This window comes from Diceros bicornis, chromosome 38 (genome assembly GCF_020826845.1).
Source record: "Diceros bicornis minor isolate mBicDic1 chromosome 38, mDicBic1.mat.cur, whole genome shotgun sequence".
Classification (NCBI taxonomy): domain Eukaryota; kingdom Metazoa; phylum Chordata; class Mammalia; order Perissodactyla; family Rhinocerotidae; genus Diceros; species Diceros bicornis.
Genome location: NC_080777.1, coordinates 5,433,976 through 5,461,217, shown reverse-complemented (window position 1 = coordinate 5,461,217; position 27,242 = coordinate 5,433,976). Strand labels below are relative to the sequence as shown.

The window sequence follows — 27,242 nt, the reverse complement described above, 5'->3', positions numbered from 1 at the left end:
AATGTCAGACAAAAGAAACTTAAGACAAAAAAATGTTACAAGAGGCAAAGAGGGACATTTTATAATGATAAAGGGCATGATTCATCAAAACGTCATAACAATCAAAAATGTTTATGCACCTAGTAACAGAAGCTCCAATGCAGGAGGCAAAATCTGACAGAACTGCAAGAGGAAACAGGCAAGTCCATAATTATAATTGGAAATTTCAAATACCCCCTTCTCAATCTTTGATATAACAAGTAGACAGAAAACCAGTACGGATATAAAAGATTTGAGCAACACTATCAACCAACTTGTTCTACTTGACGTTTGTACTTGACATTGCTGTTGACTCAACCCAACAGCAGCAGAACACACATTCTTTTGAAGAGCATACAAAATATTTACCAAGACAGACCTGTATTCTGGCCCATAAGACAAGTCTAAATAAATTTTAAAGGATTCACATCATTCAAAGTATGTTCTCTGACACAGTGGAGTTAAATTAGAAGTCAATATAGAAGGATATATGGGTTTCAAAAATTTTGAAACACAACACAGCTCCAAATAACCTACGGTCAAAGAAGAAATCAAAATGGAAATTAGAGAGTGTTTTTAAGCGAATGAAAATGAAAACACAACATGTCCAAATTTGTGCAATGCCCCTAAAGAAGTACTGAGGAGGGACTTTACAGCATTAAGTGTCTATATTAGAAAAGAACAGAGGTCTCGAATCAATAACCTCAGCTTCCGCCTTAAGAAATTAGAAAAAGATGAGGAAATTAAGGACTAAAGAGCAGGAAGGAAATAATTAACATAAAAGCAGAAATCAATGGAATAGAAAACCAAAAACCAATAGAGAAAATCAATGAAACCAAAAGCTGGTTCTTTGAGAAGATCAATAAAATTCATAAATCTCAAGCACAAATGATCAGGTCAGAAAGAGAGAAGACACAAATTACCAATGCCAGGAAGGAGAGAGGTGGCCTCACCACAGTTTCTACAGATATCGAAAGGATGATAAGGAGACATTATTCCAGTAAATTAGACAACTTGGAAGAATGGACAAATTTCTTGAAAGATATAAAGTACCAAAGCTCATTCAAGAAGTAATAGTGTGAATAGCTCTATGTCCATTAAAGAAATAGCATCTGTAGTTAACAACCTCTCCACAGGGAAAGCTCCAGGGCCAGATGGCTGCACTGGTGAATTCTACCAAACACTGAAGCAAGAAAAAAAATATCAATTCTACACAAATTCTTTCTAAAAACTAAATAGGAGAGAATACTTTCCTACTAATTCTATGAGGCCAGGATTACTCTGATACCAAAAATAGACAAAGAAATTACAAGAAAAGGAAACTAAAGACCAATATCCCCCATGAACATTGATGCAAAGCTCCTAAACCACATGTTAGAGAATCATATTAGAAAATTGTATCCAGGAACATATGAAAAGGATTTTACACCAGTGAGATTTATCCCAGTAATGAAAGGTTGCTTAACAAAAAATTAATCTATCAATATAATTTACCATATTAACAAACTAAAAAGAAAAACTATACGATTCTCTCAGTTGATGCAGAAAAGGCATTTAACAAAATTCAACATCCATTCCTGATAAAAATTCTCAGCAAATATATAAATAGAAGGCACTATCCTCAGTTTGATAAAGTGTCTATGAAAAACCTACTGCTAACATCATACTTACTGGTAAAAAACTAAATGCCTTCCCTCTAAGATCAGGAAGAAGACAAGAATGTCCACTCTCACCATTTCTATTCAACATTGTACTGGACGTTCTAGTCAGTGCAATGAGGCAAGAATAAGAAATAAAAGGTATCCAGATTGGAAAGAAAGAAGTCAAACTGTCTTTATTTGCAGACGACATGATCATCTATGTAGAAAATCTAAAAGAATCCCCAAAAAAGCAACTAGAACTAATAAGTGAGTTTAGCAAGGTTGCAAGATACAAGATCAACAGACAAAAATTAACTATTTCTACATAGTAGTAACAAACAACTAGAAATTGAATTTTAAAATACCATTTACAATAGCATAAAAAATATGAAATGCTGAGGGATAAATCTGACAAAAGAAAGATCTGTACACTGAAAACTACAAAACATTGCTGAGAGAAATTAATGAAGACCTTAAAAACTAGAGAGATAAATTGTGTTCATATGTCAGAAGACTCAATATTGTTAAGATGTCAGTTTTTCTCCAAATTGATCTATAGATTTAGTGTAATCCCAATAAAAATTCCAGTAGGCTTTTTTGGTAGAAAGTGATTCTACAAAATCAATTTAGAAGCTGACTCCAAAATTTATACAGAAATGCAAAGGACTTAGAACAGCCAAAACAACTTTAAAAGAGAAGGGCCAAGTTGGAAAGCTAACGGTACCTGATTTTAAGACTTATTATAAGCCACCATAATCAAGACAGTGTGGTATTGGTGTAAAAATAGACAAATTAATCAATGGAACAGAATAGAGAGTCCAGAAACAGACCCACACAAATATGGACAAGTAATTTTTGACAAAGGTGCAAAGGTATTTAGCAGAGAAAGGATAGTTTTTACCACAAATGGTATTGGTACAATTACACATATATAATTGTTACATATGCCTTTAATCCATACATTGCACAATTTATAAAAATTAACTAAAAATGACCTAAATACAGAACCTAAAATTATAACACTTCTAGAAGAAAGCATAATATGAAACCTTTTTGATATTGGGTTAGGGAAAGATTTCTTAGATATAACACAAAAAACATGATTTATAAAACAACACATAGATAAATTAGACTTCATCAAAATTGAGTATTTCTGCTCTTCAAAATACATGGCTAAGGGAATGAAGAGATAAGCCACAGACTGGGAGAAAATATTTGCAAAACATATATCTGATAAAGGACTTGTATCCAGATTATACAAAGAACTCTCAAAACTTAATTATAAGACAAAAACAATTTTAAAAAGGGCAAAAGACACTTCACCAAAGAAGATGTATGGATACCAAATGAGCACATGAAAAGATGCTAAACATCCTTGGTCTTTAGTTAAATGCAAATGAAAACCACAGTGAGATACAGTATATATCTATTATATAAAAAGGCTAAAATTAAAAAGACTGACCATACTAAGTATTGGTGAGGATGCGGAGGACCTGGAACGCTCATGTACTCCTGGTGGGGATATAAGATGGTACAATCACTTTAGGAAACAGTTTGACAGTTTCTTGAAAAATTAGACACACATCTACCATATGATCCAGCCATTCTAGTTCTAGGCATTTACCCAAAAGAAAAGGAAACATATGTGCATATAAAGATTTGAAGAATGTTGATACAAGAAAGCATCAACAAAGCACAACAAAGAATGTTGATAGTACTTTTACGTGTAATAGCCCCAAACTGGGAACAACACAAATGTCCATCAGCAGGTGAATGGACAGGCAAACTGTGGTATATCCAGACAATGGACTATTACTTAGAAATAAAAATAAATGAACAATTTATACACGCAACAAATTGACTGAATCTAAAAATAATTACGCTAAGTGAAAGAAGCCACTCAAAAGAGTGCAAACTGTATGATGTGATTCCATTTATATAAAATTCTAAGAAATGCAAACTAATGTATAGGAACTGAAGGCAAATGGGTGGTTGCCTGGGTATGGGGAGGGGGATGGGAGAGGATCTGGAGGGAGTGATTTCAAAGGGTCCCAAGAAAACTTTCGGGGGTGATGGATATGTTCATTATCTTGATTGTGATGATGGTTTCATGGTATATACATATGACCAAAGTTAGTAAATTATATACTTTAAATATGTGCAGATTATTGTATCTCAAGTATATCTCATTAAAGTTGTTAAAAAAAAAAAAAGGAAACTTGCCTGTGATCACGCTGTCAGTGGTACAGCTAGGATTCACACCTTCAAGACCTGAGTTCTTCATCCTACACCATGTGGCCTCAGGCTCCTAAGACAGCTGAAGCTACAAGGCTGCCTTTCTGTCCCAGGCCCCACTCTCCCAGGGCAGTGTGGCCCTCAGCATCACCCCAGCTCCTGGATCATCTCCCTTTCCTCCCCCACGCTCCCCAAGCAGCAGCAGACTCCGGCTCCTCAGGCATCTGGATTCCTGCCTTTCCAGGGTGGCCCCGCTCATACTGTCAGACCTGGCCCCCATCTTGTTGCTTCTAGGACAGCTGCTATTCCCTCTGCCTTCCCCTCGTCTGCGTGGAAGGAAGGCAGCGAAGGTAGAAATCGAAACTTCCCACAGCTGTTGTGGAAGCCACATCACCTGGGGCAAGATGGAAAAGGCGCTGGTTGAGAAAGCTGAGGCAGGGGGTGGGATGTGGGTGCGTCTGCGTCCTGGCGGATGTGCGAGGAGCATGTGGGCAGTGTCTGCAGTGTGGGCGCAGTGTCTGGGCACCCGCACATCTGCAGACAGAGCCCATGTGACAGTGCTGACGTGGGAGGGCGAGGCGCTGCTCACTCTGTAGGATGAAAACATCCGGGAAACACTGTCCTGACCCTAATCTAGTCTCTACCCCATCCCACGGTCAATTTCCACGTCCAGTACCGACAAAAAATGGTGATGAGTTTCCAGAAAGCACAGAAATTCAATTCAGGCTCTCCAGTTACTCTGGTGCATCTGTGGCCAAGAACTTTTCACATTAAGGACACGATATTTTGTTTATCTTCCACTATCCCCAGTAAAAACCCTTAAAAGGGAGGATATAATGTGTTACTTCTCTTCTATGCCATTTTCTATCATGCAAGATCAGGTCACGGCAGCATGCTGGGGAAATAGTTATTTTTAAAGCAAAACATCATCTGTTTTGCAACCTAATTATATAGACAGGAGAAGCTCAGATATTCCATGTGCACTGCAGATTAAAGGGCAAAGACAGGGACCAATTTGGACTTTCAGACTCTAATAGTCCATTTGATGTAATGGAATAAAATGCATAATGTACATGTAGTAAAACAGAGCACAGAGAACAAAAGGCACAGTTTAGACTGTGCTGAAGAATAATATTATAAAATACCTGTAATTATACCTGCATGACTCAAAATGAAGAGTCACATTTAGACAATGGAAAATCGACTCTGCTCTATGCCCATTGGAATTTCAGTAGTCACAGAATTTCATACATAGCACTTAATCTAGAATGCTGCAAGGGGAGTGAGCACAGGCCAGGTGTTGTTAGCAAGAATTTACATGACTACAGATGGCTGGAGAGAAAGCAGTTCTATAATCAATGAATGAAAACGGTGATAATTAATGCAGGTAAAAAGCAAGTTCCTCATCAACATCTCAGATTTCTGAGGCCATGGCTGCAGGGTTAAAGGAACATCACTCAGTGCCTGAGGAATCCTTTGTTTCTATTCTAATAAGTATATTTTGACTCTAGAGCTTGACCAAACCAAACTATCCACATGCTTCACTCTCCCCCCAGGAAGCAATACACTAATTTTACCCCACTCCTGAGCCACTGTCCCAGCTCATGGTTATTGAGCACCTGGGAGGTGCCAGGAAATGCTAAATTCTCCTAACGTCACTTCATCCCTACAACAATCCTGTAATGCAAGAATTGGTTCCATTTTATAGATGAGGAAAATGAGGTTCACAGATGTGAAATAAATCACCCAAGATCTCATAGAAAATTAATGTTGAATCTAAGATGAAAATCCAGAGCTAACTATAAACCATGTAGATGCTCTTTTAACTCACATAACTTAGTGGTTCCCAAACTCTGCTGTACGTCAGAATCACCTTGGAATCTAAAAAAAGATGGATGCCTGGCTCCCACTCCCAAGCTTTCTAATTTAATTGGCCTGGAGTGTGACACGGGCACTGGGATTCACGGAAAAGCTCTCCAGATTATTCTAATGTGCAGCAAAGTGGAACCACTGCTTTGCCACCTGGCCAGGTTAGTCAATGCTCTCCATCACGTGTGTAGGGTTGATGCCCACAGCACACTGAATGCTCGTGGCCAGTGCTGGCCGCCCTCTACTTTGTCTCTGCACTTTTGCTCCCCAAAAGTGAGCTGTGTACTTATCCACAGGTCAGCTGGGTCTCCTCCTAAATCTAATTAGGCCACTTGTACTTGTTACTAAAGACAAAAATATAATCAAATATTATGTAAACCAATAAAATATGAACTGTAAAGAGAGTTAATGTTTCCTTAAAAACTAAACTCAATGCTTTGGAAAGATGTGTTAAAAATTAGGTTTTTTTTTTTAAAGATGCTGAATTAGGTGTGAATGAGAAATTAAAGAGTGGAAAATTTTTAAGAATCCAGAAAAGTCTATACCCAGTTGGCTGCACAAGTGTCCTTTAAGTTCTCAAATCATTTAGAAGAAATTTAAAGCAAAAACCAGACTTTTATAAACCACATAATCTGAGTGTGGTTTATAAAAGTCAGAACCTTAAGTTGAAAACTCATCTCAAAGAGAAAGCCATGGCCCTGTATGAGAAGATTGATGAATAAATACTCTTTGTATGTTTTAAGTTGAAATAAAATATTTATGATGTGAATGTATCATTTTATATGATTCCCCTTTTTAACTCACTTTCTCAATTGACCAGCTCCTTCTGATTTTTGTTGCATAAGAGGGCTTCTCCGAACTCACCCCATCTGCTTACATGAAGGGTAACTGGATGGTCTTTCTCTTTCTGAAACATTGCTCAACTAGCTAACAGAGAAATCCACTCATTGTTTAAAAGACAGCACACGTTCCATTTGATTTAACACATAGGAACTGAGCACTGATGTGCCAGGCACACTAGTAGCACTGTGGAGGACAGACAGACAGATGGATAACAGGGGCTTGTCCTCAGGGAACTTGTAGTCTAATGGGGCTTACACAAGCCCACGAACGAGTGAAATATAAGGTGGAGTAAGCCAATGGCTTACTATCCCCCAAACCTCCAGGGGACTTAAAGGACAAAGATATTACTCAGAGGGAGAATCCGAAAGGCTTTGTGGAGGAGGCAGCTCAAGGGGGAAGTAGGGTAGAGACAAGGTTTTTTCATTGTTGACGTCATTGTCCCTTCCCTTCCCTTCCTTCCAAGAGGAAGCAGCCCTGACTTGGGTGGTAGTTGAGATTGCTAATAAAAGCATGAAAAGATGATTGATGGGTCCCGATTGGTGAGGTCTCAGAAGAGACAGAAGGGGACAGGATACAGAAGGCAAGGAGAAGGAGGAAGCAGACCTGTGGCAGAGGAGCAGGGGGACCCACGTGCAGGGACAAGGAGACTTTGAAGCTAAGAGGAGAGAAGCTGAGGTAATACACCAGGTTAACTCTATCTTCTGCCTACATAGGAGGCTGGTTATCTGCCAGAGTGGCAGAGTGCGGCATCAGGCTTCAGAGAAGGTCTGGACGTGCTGCTGTGATGGAGGTGATGAGAAGGGCCCAAGAGATTACTATGGGAATTCCAGACTGCCCTGTTTGGAATATTGTCTCCTGGCCAAAGATTTTAAAATCATACTACAAAACTCTAAACATAGAAAACCGTCACTTCATTATTGACCAAGGGGGAGGCGAGTGCCTTGCAGTACCCCTCCCCCCAATATGTGGCCATCCTCACTGCACAGAGCTTTGTATGAGGGACAGCAGACGCCCAGCTCCTCCTCCTTTAGAAGCAATGTTCTTTCCTAGATCCCTTTCCCCACATCTACCACCCAAATAATGGATCTCTAGAGTCATATGGACCACACAGCCCTGGATAGGGCATTAGCTAATTCAAGCCATTCCAAGACACATAAAGAAAGAGTGGTTGGTTGTCAAAAGAAAACTGAGATTAAGGAAACAGTCTGATCAGACTTGTAAACAGATAAGTGCAGGCACAGCCGGATGCCCATGTGTGCAGACATACAGCCAACCCAGCCCACACTTGGCCTCTAGGCTTCCCCTAGAGCCAATAAAGTGAAAGAACAAATCAGAGACCTAGTGTCATTCTAGATCCTGGGCAATCGTTGTTTTCGAGCTTAGATTACTCATCAAAGTGATGCTTTTAAAAACCATCTTTATCAACAGGACTTGTAAAACTTCTCTGTCACAAGCGTATTACCCTGAAATATCACTAGTACCATCTTGCTTTAGACTCCTAATGCACTCGTCTTTACTAGGAGCAGCTCCTGATCATTAGGGTTTTAGAGTCTCTTTCTCAATGCTGGAATTCCCAAGGTGGGGGGGTCTCAAGACTTTACAGATGTTTAGCTTAGAAAGCTGGAGAAGACACCATGATGGGTGAAGAATCAGCCCCACTAATGCTCCAGAAACTTTTTAAACCAGGGAAATATTTTCAGCTTAACCTAGTGTTGTCTGCAAAACAGTGATACATCAACCTAGAATTTTCTTTTCTATCTTGACTGGACATGTTTAAAATATTTTTGTCTCTCTACTTATATGTGCATATGTGTGTGTATAAAACGCATATATATATGTAAGATTCAGGTGCATAAATACACACGGTGTGTTTAGTTCTTGGAGCGGAGAACTCCGTGAATCCATCATCTAAGCATCTAATGGCCAGTTAGCAGCACGCTCTGCTCTCTGCTTCCCCGCAGGGTGACTAATTAATAAACTTTCCCTTAATTGAGTTCTGGCTGCTCGGCCCACAGGGATTATTACTTATATGTAAGTAAACAAAATTTCCATTTTAAACAACACTCCAAATCTCCTCATTATATTTTAAACAGATATAAATTCACTGTAGCCAAGCAAGCCGTGGGCGGGAGGCTGTGCGCATTCTGGCCTGGATTCCCTTCCTCATGAGAAGCTGGGTGCTGTGGCTGGCAGGTAACGTCTCCAGATCCTTTGGGGCTCACCCCCCTATCAGCCAGGACTCCCGCCTCTTCTTTGTTCTCATCTACAGACACACGAGACAGTACCTGAAGAAGTTCTGGAAGCCATTAATGGTATTTGCCTTTTCCTTTAACCTGAATTTATTATTTAAAAGCAATTCACTTTCACAATTTACAAATAGGAAGAGGATGAGTTTGATGTTAAATATTTAATATGTGCCCAGGATTTGTTAAGTATTGACTTGGGGTGGATCATTGGGTTTAGCAACGTCCTAGCCTACACTTTCATGGAGGCTGAATTTTAAGTTCTTCTAGTTGAAGAAATTTAATTCACTGTTTGTTTTCAAGATTCCTTCCTACTTTCTAATTCCAAATTGAGAGAACCATGAAAAAAGTGAAAAACTGAAAACAGAGTTGTAGCTTGGGTTGAAACCTAGAAGGAAGAGGAGATTATCCCACCACTGAGTTTTTCTGTTCAGTGCCATCTGGAAGCCATTTGGCTCAAGACTCAGACTTTGGCGAGTCACCCTTTGCTAAAAGTACAAGAATCCACTGTAAGCTCTGATTACCATTATTATTATTATTGACAGTTTAAAAGAATAAAATAAATATTTTTTAGACTCCTACCTTCATGCTGCTAAGACATAACCCAGAAAAAACAGGGAGGGCAGAATCTAAAGCCAGCCCCCAGGTTGTTAGGAGAAATGTGGATAAAATTCTGTTACAGATTTTAAGGGTCTGGATCTTCTCATCCCTCTCTTAATCCCTTGTTTCCTTCTTTAAGAAAGTTATTCTAAACGGAAGTGCCGTATGTGGTGTGAGCCCTTCGTTGAGAATCAATCTCCTTTGAAAGATTCCCATTCAAAATGTTTCGCTCATCCCCAGGCAGACCTTTGTCACCCTCGCTGGTGTCAAGAGAGATCCGGTCTGCTCATGGTACACCTCCCTGGGCGCCCAGTGCCCTGTAAGCGAGGGCCAGTATCTCTAGATCCCTGGGCAGCAGCCAGTGCAGGGGGCCAAGGCTGATGGTCAGAGCCTGGAGGAGTGGAATTCCAGCTCCAGGCCAGGGTATACGGTGAGATTTCAGTCCTGGGGGTAGAGGTAGGCGGCAAGTCTCTAGGCCCAGTCAGAACTAAAGGAGCAGGCGGCAAGAAAAATAAGTGAACAACTGATACATGCAAAACATGGATGAATCTCAAATGCATTATGCTAAATGAAAGAAGCCAGACACAAAGGGCAACACAGGGACCACATGATTCCATTTTTATGATATTCTGGATAAAGGCAACACTATAAGGACAAAAATCAGACCAGTGGTTGTCAGAGCTGGGGAGGGGACTGACTACCAGGGCAAGAGAGACCTACATGTGGCTATAGCTTTGTTCTATATCTTGACAGTGGGGTGATCACACAACTGTATAGATTTGCCAAAATTCATCTAATGACACATAAAAAGAGGAAGTTTTACTGAATGTAAATTATACCTCATTAGGCCTGAATTAAACAACAATTAAGGAGTAGGGACAATGGCAGGAAACTGGGCCAACAGAAGTATTGAGATGAGAGAAGGAGAGAGCTTCCACTTGGGGGCAACAGAAGCCCCCAAGAGTTATCTCCAGGGGTACTGGTTTCCAACTCTTTGGGCAACAAGGAGACCTGGGGAGAAACTGGGGAGCCCATCCACAGATCTCAGTTGGATATCTTAATTCCAGGCTCCACCTAGAATTAGGTTAGTTGATTGCCTCTGCATTAGTCAATTAGCTTCACAATTTCTAGGCACCAGGTTTAGTCTCCTAACTCAGGGCTTTTGTTTGTTTTCCTGGCATCCAGTGTTCTTGAGACAATCATTCAGAGAACACTGGGGGCCAGTTGCCTGTGTTTTGAGAGCCCTGTAGAAGTGGACATCGAGAGACTATGGAAGCTGCAGGCTGGCCAGCCCAGCTCTGTGACTGACACTTGCCTTAGAAAGCCCAGTGAGGTCAATGGACTACTCTGCTCATGGCCCAAGATGCCACCTGAGATACTCAGCTGTGCGCTGGTACTCAGCCACTGAGTGTAGGGCATACACTACTTGACAGACAAAGGATAAACACTGCACCAAGGTCAGTGCTGGCTTTGAAAACAGCCAAGAGGGGACTGTCCAACCATCGAGTTGGGTTCCTGGCATTGCAGCTCCCTCACAGAGCAGGTCCTGGGCCTGGGTTTCTTCAGGAAAATGTCACTGATGGGCATTACCTGAAGGAGGGAGGTGGCCAGAGTCTGGTTAGTTATTCAGAAGTCTGATTTATAGAGTCTTTAAAAACATGACTTTGTTTCTTTCAGGTCCATATAGTGGACTCAAGGTAGTGATTAACAACACTGGCAGGGTGCTTTGGGGGTATGTGTTGGTCTTACATGATCAGCACCTTGAAGGTTTGTGAACAAAAAGATACTATGAAGCAGTTTTCTAGGTTGGTTCTTGCAGGTTCCCATGGCAATTACATTCACAAAGTATCATTACCAAAGCAAACCCTTTTGCCGTGGATGTTCAAAAGTAAACTGCAGCCCAGACCCTACCATTATCTTGAGTTCCAAATCAGCGAACTCCACACTGGTGAAACTGTACTACATTAAAAAAAGGTCACGGTTGCCCTCGATGAGGGGTTTCTCATGAGGGTAGAGACAGGCTGACTTACTTCCTCCTTTCCCGCTCTTCTCCATCCGGTACTGGTAGATGTGCAGGGTGAAGAGCATGTGGGAGTTGCGGTGGTCGTCCTCATCGCAGTCCTGCTGGTTGCCCCGGCGGGAGGCAATGGCGGCGTCCAGGAAGAAGGCGGCCTTCTCCGCGGTGGGTGCCCGCAGCTCGCTCTGGTTCTGCAGCTGGAAGACACAAGCTCAGAGCTGGAGCTGCAGGCTGAGGAGGGCTCGCCTGCCACTCGTGCCTGGCCGTCCATTCTGTAGAGGAAAGCTACTCGCCTCTCGAAGGCCAAACGTCCTTCTGGAACAAGGTCCTGTACTCATGTGCAATTCTTAGCTTAATTCACTTCTGAAAATTAACACTGAGCACACTTATCGGATGAAACATATTTTTACCCATTTTCAATGTAAGTAGAATCTGCAAATAGCAGGTGTGAAGAGCAAATGGTCGTATCCGAGCAATTAACAAGAGCAGGGGGCCCATTACGATGCCAGCAGAAGACACCAAACTGACATCCTGGGCCATCCATTCACCTAAGAAAACATGAGGGCTGTGACCACACCCTGATTTCAAAGATTAGACTGTTTGGAGATGGGTAGATTCTAAAATGTGATTTTAGTCCAGACAGCACTGGTGTTCCAAAAAAGTGAAAAAACTTGGTTAGCTTGAACTCAACTCTCAATTTTTCCAGGTATTTAATTAAAGCCAACTTTAGACCACATCTCCTAGCATAGTTATAAACAAGAAGTAAGTGTAAAAGACACATGAAAACACCCAAGATACTCGAATGTCTCATCTGTGTCATTTAAGGGATATCAATTTTTATCTTTAGTTCCTAATTCGTGTTCACAGCATACTCATTAATTGATTAAAGAAAGCATCGTGGGCAACGTGTCTGAATCCTATGAGATCCCTTGGCAATTACAGTCAACCTTAATCAGAACGATACTATCAGAGTCTGACCAGCTCTCCTTTTTTTGGGAGAAAAGGAAACTCATGTATCTGATTTATTCAAAGAAATAACTTGCAGTATATGCCTGAGGGTCGGTACAAATTCTGACAGTTTTCTACTCTGACTCAAACTGTACTTACAATTCTGAACTGTGAGAGCTGATATTTGGAACCCAAGACCATCAGAATCATCAGACTTCAAAGAGAGATTCTGTTGTGTTCACTGTTTTGTACTTATTATGGCAGAAAAATAAACCAAAGAATTTTTAAGATTTTTCAACAGCAAGAGTTAAAATAAAGATGTTGGTCTCTTCCCCTTCTTCCTCTTAGCTTTCAGTTAACCAGATCCTTCACCTAAGTGGAACTTCATCAATGCAGTTAGACCAGTGAGTGGAGGTTCTAGCACATTTGAATGTCTAGGTGATGCTCAGAGCAGGAGCGGAGGGTAGGGCCACACTGATTTCCATCACAGGTGCTGTGTAGATACTGTCTGAGCACAACCTTATTCTGAGCTTCAGAACAGTGGTTCTTCAAGTGTGGCCTCTGGACAAGCAGTATCGGCATCATCTGGGAACTTGCTAGAAATGCACATTTTGGGGCTCTCTCCCAGGACTACTAAATCAGAAATTCTAAAAGGGGAGCCCAGCAATCTGTGTTTTCACAAGTCCTGCAGGTGACTGTGATGAAGACCAAAGTTTCAGAACCACCAGATTAAGGTTTGCATGACCAATTAGTTTGCATTCTAATTAGATTCCACATCCAAATGGGATCTGATGCATCTGTTAAAACTATGAACAGCCAGTTTTAGTCAGACATGGTACCCACCCTTTGGGAGTTGCAGAGATCTTACCAGGCAATCACAACTGACAATCAGGAGAAACATCTAAGAGGGCTTCCTGGAAGAAGTGACATTTAGCTGATACCCGAAGGATAAGGAGTTAGCCAGATGAAGAGCGAGAAGGGAGGGGATCTGTTCCATGCACAGGGAACAGAATCTGCAAAGGCCCAGAGGTAAGAGGGACGATAGTGGGTGCCTTAGAGCCTTGCTACTGAAAGTATGGTCAATCATTGGGAAGCGTGTTAGAAATGCATAATCAGGGGCCCCAGCCCAGACTACTGAACCAGAATCTACATTTTAACAAGATCCCCAGTGACTCATATGCACACTGAAGTTGGAGAGGCACTGCTTTCTTCAGGGACCCAGACGTAGTTGAAGAGGAGTGGGATGTAGGCAGGGGGCAGGTCAAGTAGGGCCTTGCAAATCATGAGGAGTTTTGGAACGGAGGATTCACAATGGGATGTAAGGATCTGAGATGCTTTAAGAGGGGAAGAGCATGGTCAAGTGTGAGTGCAGGGGAATAACAGAGGGGCGTCCTCACCTGTGAGCACACTCTCACCTGCGATGAGGCAGGTACTTATCAAAACAACTATCTAAAAAAGGAGGCATCTGACAAAACGAGAAGATAAAGCCTCCTGCTAGAGACTGTAAGAACCAGGGAGATCTTGAGTCATTCCTCCATCTATTGTCAAAAAGCAAGGGAGAAACGCGTGTAACAGGCACGACATCCCGAAAACTTGAAGTGGAGCTTCTCTTGGCTTCCATAGTTCTAGCAATTATACCATGGTTCTAATTAGAAAGTGGTTATTAGTTTTTCCTACAGCACTACTAATCCGGCGGTAAACCAGTGCCAGAAACACAGTTTATAGAGCCATAAACAGCCCCGGTAATGGCTGTAGCTATTTGTGCAGAGCAGTAAATATTTCGGCTTGTTGTTAAACAAAACAAAGATTGTACTTCTTTTTTTCCTTTTTGGAAGGGGGCGTAAAGAAAGTGAATTCAATTTCCCCCAAATGCTACAACAATTGCGGTTCCTGCTCATTGTCAATTAGATTCAAGGTACAAATATTTAGGTTGGGCGAGCAGATGGCCCCGCAGCTGCAGGCCATAAAGTTCCAGGCCACTTCAAAGTAAACACTTGTCAGCCTCCCCAGTTTACACGTGGAGTGAGTCATGGGGGAACTGCCCCAGCCTCCGAGGTGGGGACGATGAGCCACCCAGGAGCCAGCCAAGCTCCCGAACCAATCACCTGCGTGCCACAGATGGGGTCCTCGCACAGGTACACGCCCGGGGACTGGCCGTCCTGCAGACTGCCCGTGGCCACCTCGGACAGCAGGTCCCGCAGGTTCTCCTCCTTGCCCCACACTTCCACGGCTGAGATGCGCACTGAGAAACGAGTTCCGGTCTTTTCTTTCCGCTCATTTATGAGCTTGAAGAGCCAAGAGATAGCACAGGGGATGATGCCAAGATTCTGCATGGAATCGTCCTTTCCTATCATGGTGTAGGATTTTCCTGCGGGAGCAAAAGAAAGAAGGGCAGGTTGAGTGTCCGGGCATCATTCTTCAGCATCTCAAGGAGAGATGCCAAGGATGCAGAGGAAAGGCAGTTAAAAGGTGAGAGAAATATTAAGCACCTGACAACAACAAAAAAAGACACTTCCTAGTACTACCGATTAAGTGGCTGTAATTAAGAATGTGAGAGCCCAGACTAATGACAAGATTAAATCACAATTTACCTGGAGGAGGATCCCAAACATCACAGCTCTCCAGTTTTTGCCTGTTTTACAAATAGCGGGAAGGCAGGGATCTGTCATCACTATCATGCTTCTTTTTATCACTGCCCCACAGATTAAGTCCACAGACTCACACTTTATATCCTTTCTCAAGCTAAACGCCGTGTATATTTTTATAGCATGAGCAAATTCCATTAAAATCTGGATTGCTGCTTTGATCAGAGATCAAGACGACCAAAGGGGCAGTGAGATGAAATGGGCCTTCTGTCCTGGCCTAGAATTGCCTCCATCGTCTGTAAGGGCTCTGTTGGAATCTCTGCCAAGGGACACTCTTTGGAGCTCCCCAAATTACTAACTTATCGAGCATGTAAGGTAAGACCTGGTGAGCAGATGGCCACAGGTCAGGATTAAGGAGTCGCCTTAGGGGGATTCGACCCCAAACCCTCGTGGGGGTGTTTTGCTGCCTCCCTTCCCAGGTGCCTCAGCACAGTGGATTCCCGACAGCAGGATGCTCGGAAGCACGATGGCTGTCAGCCTGATTTCCCCAGACGTGTCCTAACACGGTCCTGGGCTTTGCTGGGAGGCTGCTCCTCTGGCTTTTATGTGGGCTCCATCCACCAACCCAAGTCCTCTGGACGGGGTAGGGGGCCCTCTCTGCTTCCCACAGACCCTGCTCAGGAAATGTACATTTTCCTGCTGGCTTGCTTGGTGTGCCCCTAACCTGGACCAAATGAGAACAACCCCGCTCCTCCTGTGTCCATCTCTTGGATCCCAAGGCTTTACTAGATGACTGAGTATCTCAGTATCTCATCTCCATTTCCAAAGCAGAAGTGGTTATTCATGATTATTCAATCCAGCGCCTAAGGGAAACAATCTTTCCTTTCATCTGAGGACTCCAGGACCAATACAGAAGAAGGGAGAGGGTGACCGGGAATCCCACGAGCGGCGGGAAAAAATAAAGCTCTCACTGACCGAGCTTGGCGTGGCCGAAGCAGAACACGCAGCCATCTGCCCCGTTGACCACAGACTGGATCACCTCTGCCACGGTCCCAGCACACACTTCAGCCTGGCAGACACAAGAGGAGACACAGCAGTGAGTGGACCATTAACAAGGGGAACTGGAGCCCGCTTCCTGGGGCTCAGGTCCCAGACTCATCACATTTCCGGATGGGTCAGCCTCTAACGGAGTTCTGGGGGTGCTCAGAACGCTGCAGTACCTCCCGTCCCTTGCAAGACAGATTGTTACAGATGTTAACTGCAAACCACCCTTCTGCTCATCTGTGGTACATTTCAGCTGCTGTCTCTGCAGACGAGGAAGGAACAGGCTGGAATGGGATCACAGAGTGCTTCCATGGACCTCATGCCCTTCCCTGATGTGCCATTCTGGCCTCCTGGACAAGGCATTTAAACTTTCCATTTGCCCTCTGCTAACCAGATCCTTCACACACACACACACACACACACACGCACACGCACACACACAGAGCTCATGAAATGGGCCAGGCTTAGTGGAGGGATAAAGATGATATGCCATTTCAGGAAATGACCTCGAGAAACATCGTAGTTCTAACATAAGCAGGAGGCTTGTGATCTATGTCTGCTTTCTCTCCCAATCCTTCCTCCTTCTCTCTCTACATCCTCCTCTTTTCTAAACCAGCCTTTTCTTCCTTTCTCTGCAGATACATGCAACGTATACAGTATCAATCGCCATTTGTCACCATGTCACAATGGGTGGTCTTCAGCTTGTTGTGTGTGGCTGCTCTCCAACTCGATTATTAAGTCTCTTAGACAGGGACCAGGCTCTTGATGGCTTTTTGTTTTTCCCCATTAACACCCAATAACATAGCACCCTGCAAACAATAAGAACTCAGTAAATTTTGTGGACCAACTCGAAGATCTGGGAAATCTCTCTCTGGTTAGCATCTGAGGCTTTTGCAGCAGCAGGAGGACAAAATTATTCACTGTGTGCTGTTGTCTTCATTTCTGTCTCAGTGCCGGAGTCGGATCTCCTGGAAGCATCCAGAGGCTGTGCAAATGCTGAGGCTCTGCAGTCATCAGAGCAACATGCCTCCCAGTGGGCCTCTGAGACCCGAAGCCTCAGCAATGAATGCAGTTACTCAGCTCCAGGTTGCAGCAGCACAATGAATCTAAGTATTCAGAAATCAATTTTCTCTCCCAAACCGAAATTGAAAAACCACACTCCCCACAATTGTCAATTGTTCCAGTGGTCGCCTCAGCAGCTCTACTGGGGGCTCCTCCTAGGCGAAGGAGACAGCAGGACAAGCCTGCCATGGGGACCACAGGATCTGTCACATCCCCAGGACCTAGGCCGGATGCTAAACCCTGAGACTGAGGCAATAGAATCTTAATGGAATTTGCCAGAGGCGCCTCTGCAGAGCGGAAGAAGTTATTGCTCAGTGAACTCTGCCTTCTTTGGACATAAAGTGAGATGGGCTTTGGGAGGCTGAGAACCTCCATAAAATAAGCCATCCATAAAATAAACTGTATTAGATTCAAGGTCAGTAGGGAGAAAGCCGGTCGTGTATGGACCAAACTGCGATCACCGAGTCCCCTGTGCAAAGGCCTGAGGACATAGGAGACACGGGAGAGGCCTCACAGGGCAGAGTTCCTGCTCAGTATCCACTGAGAAAAGAGTGGTCAGCGACCTGTCCATCTGCTGTTTGTCAGGAGCTGACGATGGCCCCTGGAGGCCCCTTGCTGCCTTTCCCCTTGGGCCCAGGGAAGCAGGCAGCCACAGACCCCGTGGGCAGGGCTAGGTCTGCAGGAAGCCTCTGCTTACCCACAGGTCTGCGTCTTCCCCACCACCCTTACTGGGAACAACTGAATGTTTGTGTCGGCCCAAATTCATATGTTGAAACCTAATGTCCAGTGTGATGGTGTTTGAGGGTGGAGCCTTGGGAGGTGATTAGGTCATGAGGGTAGATCCTCATGAATGGGATTAGTATCCCTATAAAAGAGACCCCAGAGAGCTCTCTTGCCTCTTTTGCCATGTGAGGACACAGCGAGAAGACGGCTGTCTGTGAACCAGGAAGGAGCCCTCACCAGACACTAAATCTGCTGGCACCTTGATCTTAGACTTCCCAGCCTTCAGAACTGTGAGAAATAAATTTCTGTTGTTTATAAGCCACACAGTCCGTGTTGTTTGGTTATGGCGGCCCAAATGGACTGAGACACCTGTCCTAAGCCAGAGCCAGAGGTCTGCCCTAGCAGTGGGCAGCTGATGACTGCCAAGGCCACTTAAGGGTACTAAGGATGACTCATAAGAGCAACGAGGAGCAGGGACTGTTCTAATCACTGCTTAGCTTCGGGAAGCTGATGTCCTTAGAGACTGAGAGAAAGCAAAATTCATAACTGCCTGGGGCCCCCGTGGTGGCTGGTGCTCCACGGACCCACAGCAAGGACCTGAGAGCCGAGGCCCACTCTGCACTTTCCTGCTCCAGAGGCTCAAAGGTGCTCAGCCCGTGGGCGCTGAGGCTGGCCACAGCCAGCAGCATGATGTTACTATTAACAATGACAAGATAATAGGAAAAACAGCTCCCATTTATTGAGTGCTCACTATGTTCTGGCTCTGTTCTAAGCACTTCACGAGTATCAACTCAATGAACCACAACAGCTAAGGAGGTACATTTGGTCCTGTCTTCATTTGACAGATGAGGACACTGGGGACCAGAGAGGTGGAGTGACTTGCCCAAGGACACACTGCTGGTAAATAGTGGGTAAAATGGCGAAAGGTCAGAGATGCAATATGTACTAAGCAGGACACAGAGAGGCTAAGGGGAAGAATCCAGGAGAGAGGTCTGCTCAGGAAGAGGACTATGAACAAGAGACTTCAGCATTGAGTCTCAGTTTCCTTGTCTGATGGAAAAATAGCAATACCTCCCTTTCCTACACCATAGAATTCTAGGAAGAGTCAAATGGGTTAATGTCTATAAAATTTTTTGAAAACTGCAAATTTATATAAAAAAAGGTAGCTTATTATAACATTGGAAGTTTTAACAAAAGTAAAGCATTCTGAAGCAACTGCAACTGTAATACTGAGCATACGAGCTCTGGAACCAAGAGTGAAATGTAAGCAAAGACTAGCAATAAAAATGGCTCCTTTTTCTGAAATAAATCTAAAACTCATTAATACTCCATGCTTAATTTAGAGTTTGCTTTGGAATTCTCACAACTTAGGGAGATTTGCTTTTGAAAAGTTTTAACTGTGCTAATTAAATTATTTGTAGGCCATTTATTAGACCCAATGTCAGGTTTAGAATACTGAGCCCGTTGGGTGGGAGGACACACAACAAATGAGACAAACCATAGAACTTATTCATAAAGTACTTTGTCTTCCCAAGGTAAAACTCTTTGGGGAAACCAATGCTCAGCTTGTTAATGAATGAAGCCTATATATATACTCTGTGCCTATGGTGTAATATAGGAGGCTGAGTGAACATCATTGCCTCCTACACTCAGATGCAACGTGGAGGAAATTTCCAGAAGCTGCAAATTAGCTATCAGCACCTTGTCCTCAGGTTCTGCTATAGGCTATAAGTCACTCCACACTATTTTGTATACAACACTTATTAGAAAGTGCTGGAAATTTATCAGGAAAGTGCAGATGTCTGAGGCCAAAACGCAGGCCACCGTGTACCTATATACCTGGGTTATAGGTGTCTACTAGAAGATTCAGTTGCACCAATCCATTGCATACTCTGCCAGATGGTGCAACTGAATCTTCTAGGAGACATCTGTTCTTACTGGGATTGACTCCAGCAGCTTTGCTCCAAGAATCTTGGCACTCTGGGCTCCCTAGAAGCCTCCAAATTATACCAATAGCAGATTAACAAAAATGGCCCCAATTCGCCACCCCTCCGTAGGTACGTGCCGCTTGCAATGTGACTTTGCAGCTCCTCCAATCAAGAGGTGGAGTCTCTTCCCCACCCCTCAAATCTGGGCCAAGAGAATGCAGCAGAGGGGATGTTGTGTCATTCCAAGCCTAGGCCTCAAGAGGCTGCCTGCTTGGGAACTTGCCACTGCCATGAGAGCCATCCCAAGCCAGCATGCTGGACGACGAGAGACAATGTGGAAGAGAAACCAGGGGACCTGCCCAGGGCCACCCTAGACCAGCCAGCCAACCCCTAAACATGGGACAGTATCCAGCCAAGATCTGCAGAGCCACCTGCCCGACCCAGAGCTGACCACAGAGACATGAGTGAGCAGAGCTAAGAGCAGAAGAATGCTCCGCTGACCCATAGACTCATGAGCAATAATAAATGCTTATTGTTTGAAGCCACTGAACTGCAGGGTGGATTCTAATGCAGCAACAGCTAGCTTCTCTTCTTCCCCTCTACTCCGCTGATGCAGGCCACAGGACTGCACGTCAGTTTCCCTGCCCAGCACTGCAGTTCCTCACTAGGCCCACAGACCTGGCCTCCAGCTCAGCGTGCTTGTATAGGGCCCCAGGGTCCTGCCTAATTCTAATCCAGTTCCTTGAAACATTTTCTCCTTCTTACACTCACATCCACAAGCCCGGGCAGGAGTGGGATCCTCATGGACCAGTCACCAGCACCTCGATGCAGCTGTCTTCAAACTTCCCATTCTCCCTGCTATCTTCCTGCTTCCCACTGACTGGCTCGCTCTTCCTTCTCCCCGAGGATATATTTTGTTGAAATCCTGGCACAATGATCCTGCCTAAGGTATGGCACCAGTAATTCAAAAGGGCTGAACTATTTAATGGAGCTCAAATTGGCTCCTAAAAGTTGTGTAGGTGGAGGAACTGGTCCGTTAGACCGCTCTGGAAGACACCCTCCCAACTCATCGGCCCTAGCGAATGAGTAAAACTTCTTGAAACGAATCAACATTGCCTGGGCCCGAGGTGGGTTTACACACACCTGCGAAGCATCTTGGGGAAAAACTGCATCGAAGGCAAACATCTTAGGAGGCACCTGGTTGCCTCTCTTCTGGAAGGCGTTTTGACCTCCACACGTCAGGGGGTCATACAAGGTGATCTGCTTCTTTCGAGGGTCCACCTTTAAGAAAGAGCTGGATTCTGAGGTATCGCGAGCCAAAGTGGAACAGATACGAAGCATGACTTTCACCTGTTGAGAAACAGAGACAAGAAAGTACATGGAGAAGATAGTCAGATACTTGATGACAGAGCACCCTCATGCACTCTGGAGACCTAAATATACGTGGCAACATGGAACCTTCTCTTGATAAATTAGGATGAAATACACAACGAAGGAGCAACATAATCCTCAATGGATCATGGGAAAACTGATGTATTTATAATTACCAGGTAGAATATTTTGATATGTCCATGACTTTATTATAGAAATGGCACATCACGTTCTTTGTCTTCCTATTAATATAAATCCAAAATTAACGGTACCCTGGTGGCCCAGTTACACAGATGAAAAGGTAATCTGGACTGCCAAGCTTTCGAGGCGGGTGTAGTTCCCTTGAAGCTCACAGATCAATAAACCACGGACATAAAAGTTAGCTCTGTAATTTATTCCTCGCCTCTGCTGGTCAAGACTCTTGGAGACAAAAATCCACAGTTATTAGCGTCATCATTAAAGTCCTGCGAAATGGCCTGCTTTTAACGGCCAGCATTTGAAATGTGCTCCAAGGGGCAACGGTGATAAAAGATTTGTTTGAAACATGTTATTTGGGATCCCATTAAGTGAGTGCGCAGAAGTTGTCCTTTCCAGGAACGAAAGCGCATCTCAGTGGGAAACAGGAGGCAGCGCCCTCCCAACCTGCCTCCTGAGTAATTGGACATGGACATTTGTAGTGCTCACAGCCAGCCCAGCTCCCCCGCCTCGGTCGGGTGGGGTACTTATGGAAACGGACTGCCTGCCCTAGGGTCCTAAGGTGAGCGGGAGTCAAGCTGAAGCCACACGCGGAGCTCTGGAGCTTCAAGTCCTGGGGAATGGACAGCATTTGCTCCCTCACCAGCTCTTTGTTACTATGTTGCTAGTCCAGTCCACATGGGCTAGGCAGTGGGGATGCAAAGACTGCCATACATAAAGCAGCAGGACAGGCAGACGCAGAGACAGATAATTTTTGTAATATCGTGGGGAAATTCAGAAGCTACGCAGAGGGTTATTTTGAAACTCCTCTCTGTATCTTGCCCTCTTATCTCATCAATTGTCAGGTCTGATGAAATCTAAGTCATGCGATTTTCGAGAGAGGGGTTGTAAACTTTTAAATAAAATATTTCAAACCTCCAGAAAAGCTCAGAGAATCACCTACATCGTGCATGATGGAGCGAAGTCGTCCTCCTGCCTGTCTCAGCCCTGTCTGCTGAGCACGGGAACTAATTTGCAGGGTACAGAGCTGAAATGTAAAGAACCCCCAGGGCGTTGGGCTCATCGGATGTCCTGTGCTGTGCCCTGCCGTGCTTGTTCTCATCACGTAAAAACAGTACACAAGGGTGAATCCAGAGGCCAGGGGTCACGGGGGTGGGAGCACGAGGTTGGGACTAGGCCTGCCCCTTAGGGTTCAGATCTTGGTTCTCCCACTGTGAGGTCATATAATGGTACGTGGCATTTCCCATGGGTCTGTTGTGTGCTAGGGCTGTGCTGTTATCTACAATATCTTCTTTAATCCTCCCAACAAGCCAGTGAGTGGGCACACTTGTCCAGATTCTATAGATGAGAAAACAGATGTTACAGAACTTGCCCCAAATCGCTGAACCTGTGGGTGGTAAGGCTGGGCTCTGATCCCACCTCTGTCAGACCCCAAGCCCATACTTCTTCCATTATGCCAACCTCTGCTTCCCAGGCATAGTCGAACTTCTCAGACCCCCCGTTTGCTCACCTGTAAAACAGGAATACCAATGCCTATCTCAGGGGACTGCTGTGAGAATGAAACGGATTGACATGGGAAGTCCCTGTTTCTCTTCCCCTCCTCCCTGGACTTGCTTCCCCCTGAATCACGATATCCTAGTATTTTCCAATCACAGCGTAATGAAAAGGTTTTAGAACTCCTTGCCCTGGACTCCGGGTACCATGACTCACAAACAGGATGCCATCGGGGATCACTGCAGACAGAGCTAGGTATCAAGTGCTGGGCCCTACAAGGCTCCTGTTAGTAAAACATCATCAAGTCCCACAGTCACTGCGTATGTGACAATCACCACGACGTCGGTCTACATTCCATTGCAGCACTTTTCCTGTTCACTGTGACTTTCTCCCATCTTATTTCAGTTCCAACCATTTCTCTTGCCCCAGTTACACAGCAGGTGTACTAGGAGCACGTATTCAAATTGCAACTTTTGGTGGGTGTCTGGGGCCTCCAGCTGTCTGTAAGCAAAGCCCCTAGCCCAGCCTCAGAAGGGTACAAGTCAAGGATGATGCAACACCGGGCAGAACTGATGGAGTCACGTGGCCCACTGCTTTTCTATTTCACAATTTCACTTGCAATTTCTGGGTAACTAGAGGTGCTGCATGTACAATACGAGCTAAGCCGGGCGAGGGCCTGCAGGAGAAGCAGGAGAGAAGGGGCTGCATTAGTGAGTCATTTGTCCAGGGGATGCTCCTGCATCTTAATGAAGTTCCAAGCCTGCAGTTCAATTTCTGCAGACGGGCTGCAGATCACAGCCGCTGGTCTGGCCCAGGAGATACACAGCTCTTTAAAAGCCCTTTGAACTCTGGGCTGGGGGAATGCCACACTCCATTCTTTTTTTTTTGCAATTCATTTAAATAAATGGATATCTTTTTCCTCTTAAAGGAAGGAAATTAAGTTTTTCTGCTTCACTTCCTTTGTCATTATTCCTTCAGTCCAGCACTCCACTTCCTGCTTAATCCTCTGTAATTAAAGTGCTCAGGAGATACCACTTGTGATCAAGAACGGCCCTCGGACTTTTTGCCAGAAGTTCTTGCTTTTGGTGCAAACATGGGTAGGTTCTTGGCAACATCGACATCAACCCTTCCTCCCCCTGCTCTCTGGGTAGAGCAGAGGGTCCCTGCGGTGGCCAACATGTACAGCCTTCTCTCAGCTCTCAGGGTCAAGGGGACAGGCACGACTTCACTCCCAACAGCAGAACTGGGGGGAATGGATCTAAAAAGCTTAAAGGCAGAGACGGAGTGGGGAAGGGGGGGTCTGACACCCCGATTCACCCAAGAGTAGATTAGCACTTCCTCTACCAAAGTTCTCACTGGTGAAGACCCCACTTTGCCTCATTTATCTAATTATTCAACGGGTGGTGCGAGACAGCTGTTGCTCTGGGCAGCGGTTGTCTTTATGTCCTGCTCATTAATCATTTCAACACTTCCTCCTGGATGGCGTGATGAGACGGAGGGAGAAAGGATTGTGAGGAGAGAGAGAGAGAGAGAGAGAGAGAGAGAGAGAGAGAGAGAGAGAGAGAGAGAGAGGCAGAGTCTTGTCGGGAACTATACAGACACTCCATCAACGCAAAGGCAATGGCCGACAGCCACACAGCCTTTCTGGGGGCTAGTGAGGAGCGGGCCCCGTGAGCGCTCACCGTTTCCACTATGCATGATCAGGCAGACAGATATTCCCGTCTGTCCCAGTCATAGAGCGCAAGTGCATGGTGCAGACCTGGGAAGGCTCTTCACTGGGTCTCTCTACCCAGAAGCTGTCCAGCTGGAAGATCTCAGGAGGGCTTGGGGCAAATTTGACCATTCAAAGGAACCCTCGCCCATCAGAGAAAGACTACAGATGATGGTAAGATGGTGGGGGAAAGAGAACACTAGCAATCATTCTCATGCATGAGCTTTGTGCAAACTCCTTTGTGGATCTCCACAACGAAGGCCCTCAACAGACACATATAAAACAATGACTCTTCCCGGGACCGGCCCCGTGGCTTAGCGGTTAAGTGCGCGCTCTCCGCTACTGGCGGCCCGGGTTCGGATCTTGGGCGCGCACAAACGCACCGCTTCTCCGGCCATGCTGAGGCCAGGTCCCACATACAGCAACTAGAAGGATGTGCAGCTATGACATACAACTATCTACTGGGGCTTTGGGGAGAAAAAGGGAAAAAAAAAAAAAAAAGGAGGAGGATTGGCAATAGATGTTAGCTCAGGGCCAGTCTTCCTCAGCAAAAAGAAGCGGGTTGGCACGGATGTTAGCTCAGGGCTGATCTTCCTCACAAAAAAAAAAAAAAAAAACCCAAAAAGCAATGACTCTTCCCTGCCTGCAGCTCAGCCACAGTAAATGCTCACTGAAAGCATGTCGGTGAGAATAGCTTTTTCCCTACAAGGTTAGAGACGGCAGAATAAATTAACCACTAACATCCTTCAATTCCTATTTATATTTCTATAATTTGACTCTCTTTACGCTGATGTCTAAGTTCACAGATGTTTAAGAATCTGCTCAGTAGAAACTGGTCAAGGTGAAGTCAGATCCACCTAACCAGAAATACCATTTGCCATCATTTTTGCCTCAGTCCCAGCAGTGTTAGAATTACCTTTAGGTCTTCCACATCTATTCTTAAGTTTCCAAAACACGTCTGGAAATTTTTCTCTGAGGTAAGTCAGAGGCAAATAGGATAAGTTCATCAAAACACACCAAAAGGAAGAATGATGGGAAAAGGGGAACAAGTGAGACAGTCGGAAGGGATTCTAAAAGCAAAGGAGTCATCTACTGAGGCAGAACAGCCAAACTGCAGAGCCAAGTAGCAACTAACAGCTGTAGGCCGGGATCCTGTTTCCCTCCTACTGAGGCAAGTGGCAGCGATGGCAATGCTGGGATTCTGCATGGTGGATGTAAGCCATGGAAAAGTGATCATCCTGTCCCCGACAGGTGACTTTCTCTGCCTCATGTGAGAGGGAGCCAAGACGTGGGCAAAAGACTAGTTAACGATCCAGCCCTGCCTGGTGAGAGCTAAGGGTGAAAGTGGAAGCAGTACTGTGCTGTCCCTAGTACAGAGCAGGAGGCCCTTCCTGGTTTCTATATATTTCTGGATGGGATTCAGGCCTTGAGGGAAAAACGTGGAGGGATAGCAAAAGGGTCCACTGTGTCTAATGAGTGTGTCTCTTTCTTACAGGTTCTGGGGACTACAGTGCACTAGGAGCCAGGAGACTGGGTTCTAATCAAAATGTCACCACCATTGAGTGGCTGTGTGATCTGAGGTGTGGGCCTTGGTTTCTTTATCCCTAAAATGGGCCCAGTGTGCCACCTTCCTTGAAGGACAGTTGTGAAGAAACAAAGAAATAAAGACAGACTGTAAAGCAGCATGCAGATGTAAAATATTATTCTAGAAAGGAATTCCTATTCCTCAAGTCAACTAGTATAAAGTACTGACTATCAGAAGCCTTTCTCCTAGGCCTAATTTAAAAAATTAAAGCAAAAAATTGTTTAATGAACATGCACATACACAGAGACAAGAGAGACAGAGAACAAATTATTCTCCTCTTTTCCCTCAAAAAATTTAAATTAAAGAATATATGGTCTGCTTACATCTTTTGTAAAGGTGAGTAATCCATATAAAATTTGATCTGAGCATCTAGAAGCTAAATGTGGTATTTCCCTTATTTTATTCTTTTCTTTTCTGTCTTGATCAGACATGATGGATGTGCTCACACTGTCTACCTGTGGTACATTAGTTCCTTTTGGAAAATTCTCCAACCATTCTAAGTAAGATGACTGGAGAGACAGGAATCTTAAACAGTTTCCACTTCTCAATATGTATTCTTCTCAACCTACTTGCTTTTGTATCTGCTGAGAAATTCAGCAACCCTCTATATTCTTCTATGCTTAGGACATTCTGACAAATCTATAGTAAAAGATTTTGATGAAATGCCAATTTCTAAAACACATTGCAAGGGATAAGGGTGTACTTTTCGAGACATTATTTAAAGAGCCCTTTCCTCTTTATAATATAACGTAGTATTCTATTGCTAATCCACCACTGACACACTGAACCCCATAAACAGGACTTTCCTCTCCCCTTTTGACTTACTCAGTGTGCTTGCCTAACCTGATAGGAGAGATAGGCAAAGATGCTCCATAAAGAAGCAAACTAAAATTGGGTTTTATAAAAGAGAAGGTTTAAACACTTTTCTGGTAAAATTTCTAGAAGTGACCTGAAATTACATTTTCTGAAGGAAGATCTCGATGATTTCATGTGACTGAGAGGTTCCAAAATTTTTTTAGGAGGAATCATATGCCCAATAGTAATGATCTTGGAGGCCTCAAATAACTGCAGTACCAAGGAGTACAGGAAGAAACAAGCAGGTTGTAATCCCTAAATTTACAGAGGGAGCTT

The 27,242-nt window shown here is 44.4% G+C and overlaps 1 protein-coding gene across 1 annotated transcript in view; it reads right to left on the bottom strand.

The window, feature by feature from the left end:
• KIF26B (kinesin family member 26B) overlaps positions 1-27,242 on the bottom strand; it is a 455,674-nt gene that overhangs the window by 66,765 nt on the left and 361,667 nt on the right. Inside the window, exons 6-9 of the mRNA XM_058533562.1 lie at positions 20,899-21,105; positions 15,974-16,067; positions 14,519-14,781; positions 11,479-11,662 (exon numbers count right to left, since the gene is read on the bottom strand). Coding sequence (XP_058389545.1) covers positions 11,479-11,662; positions 14,519-14,781; positions 15,974-16,067; positions 20,899-21,105 — 748 coding nt within the window. The remainder of the gene's footprint in view (positions 1-11,478; positions 11,663-14,518; positions 14,782-15,973; positions 16,068-20,898; positions 21,106-27,242) is intronic.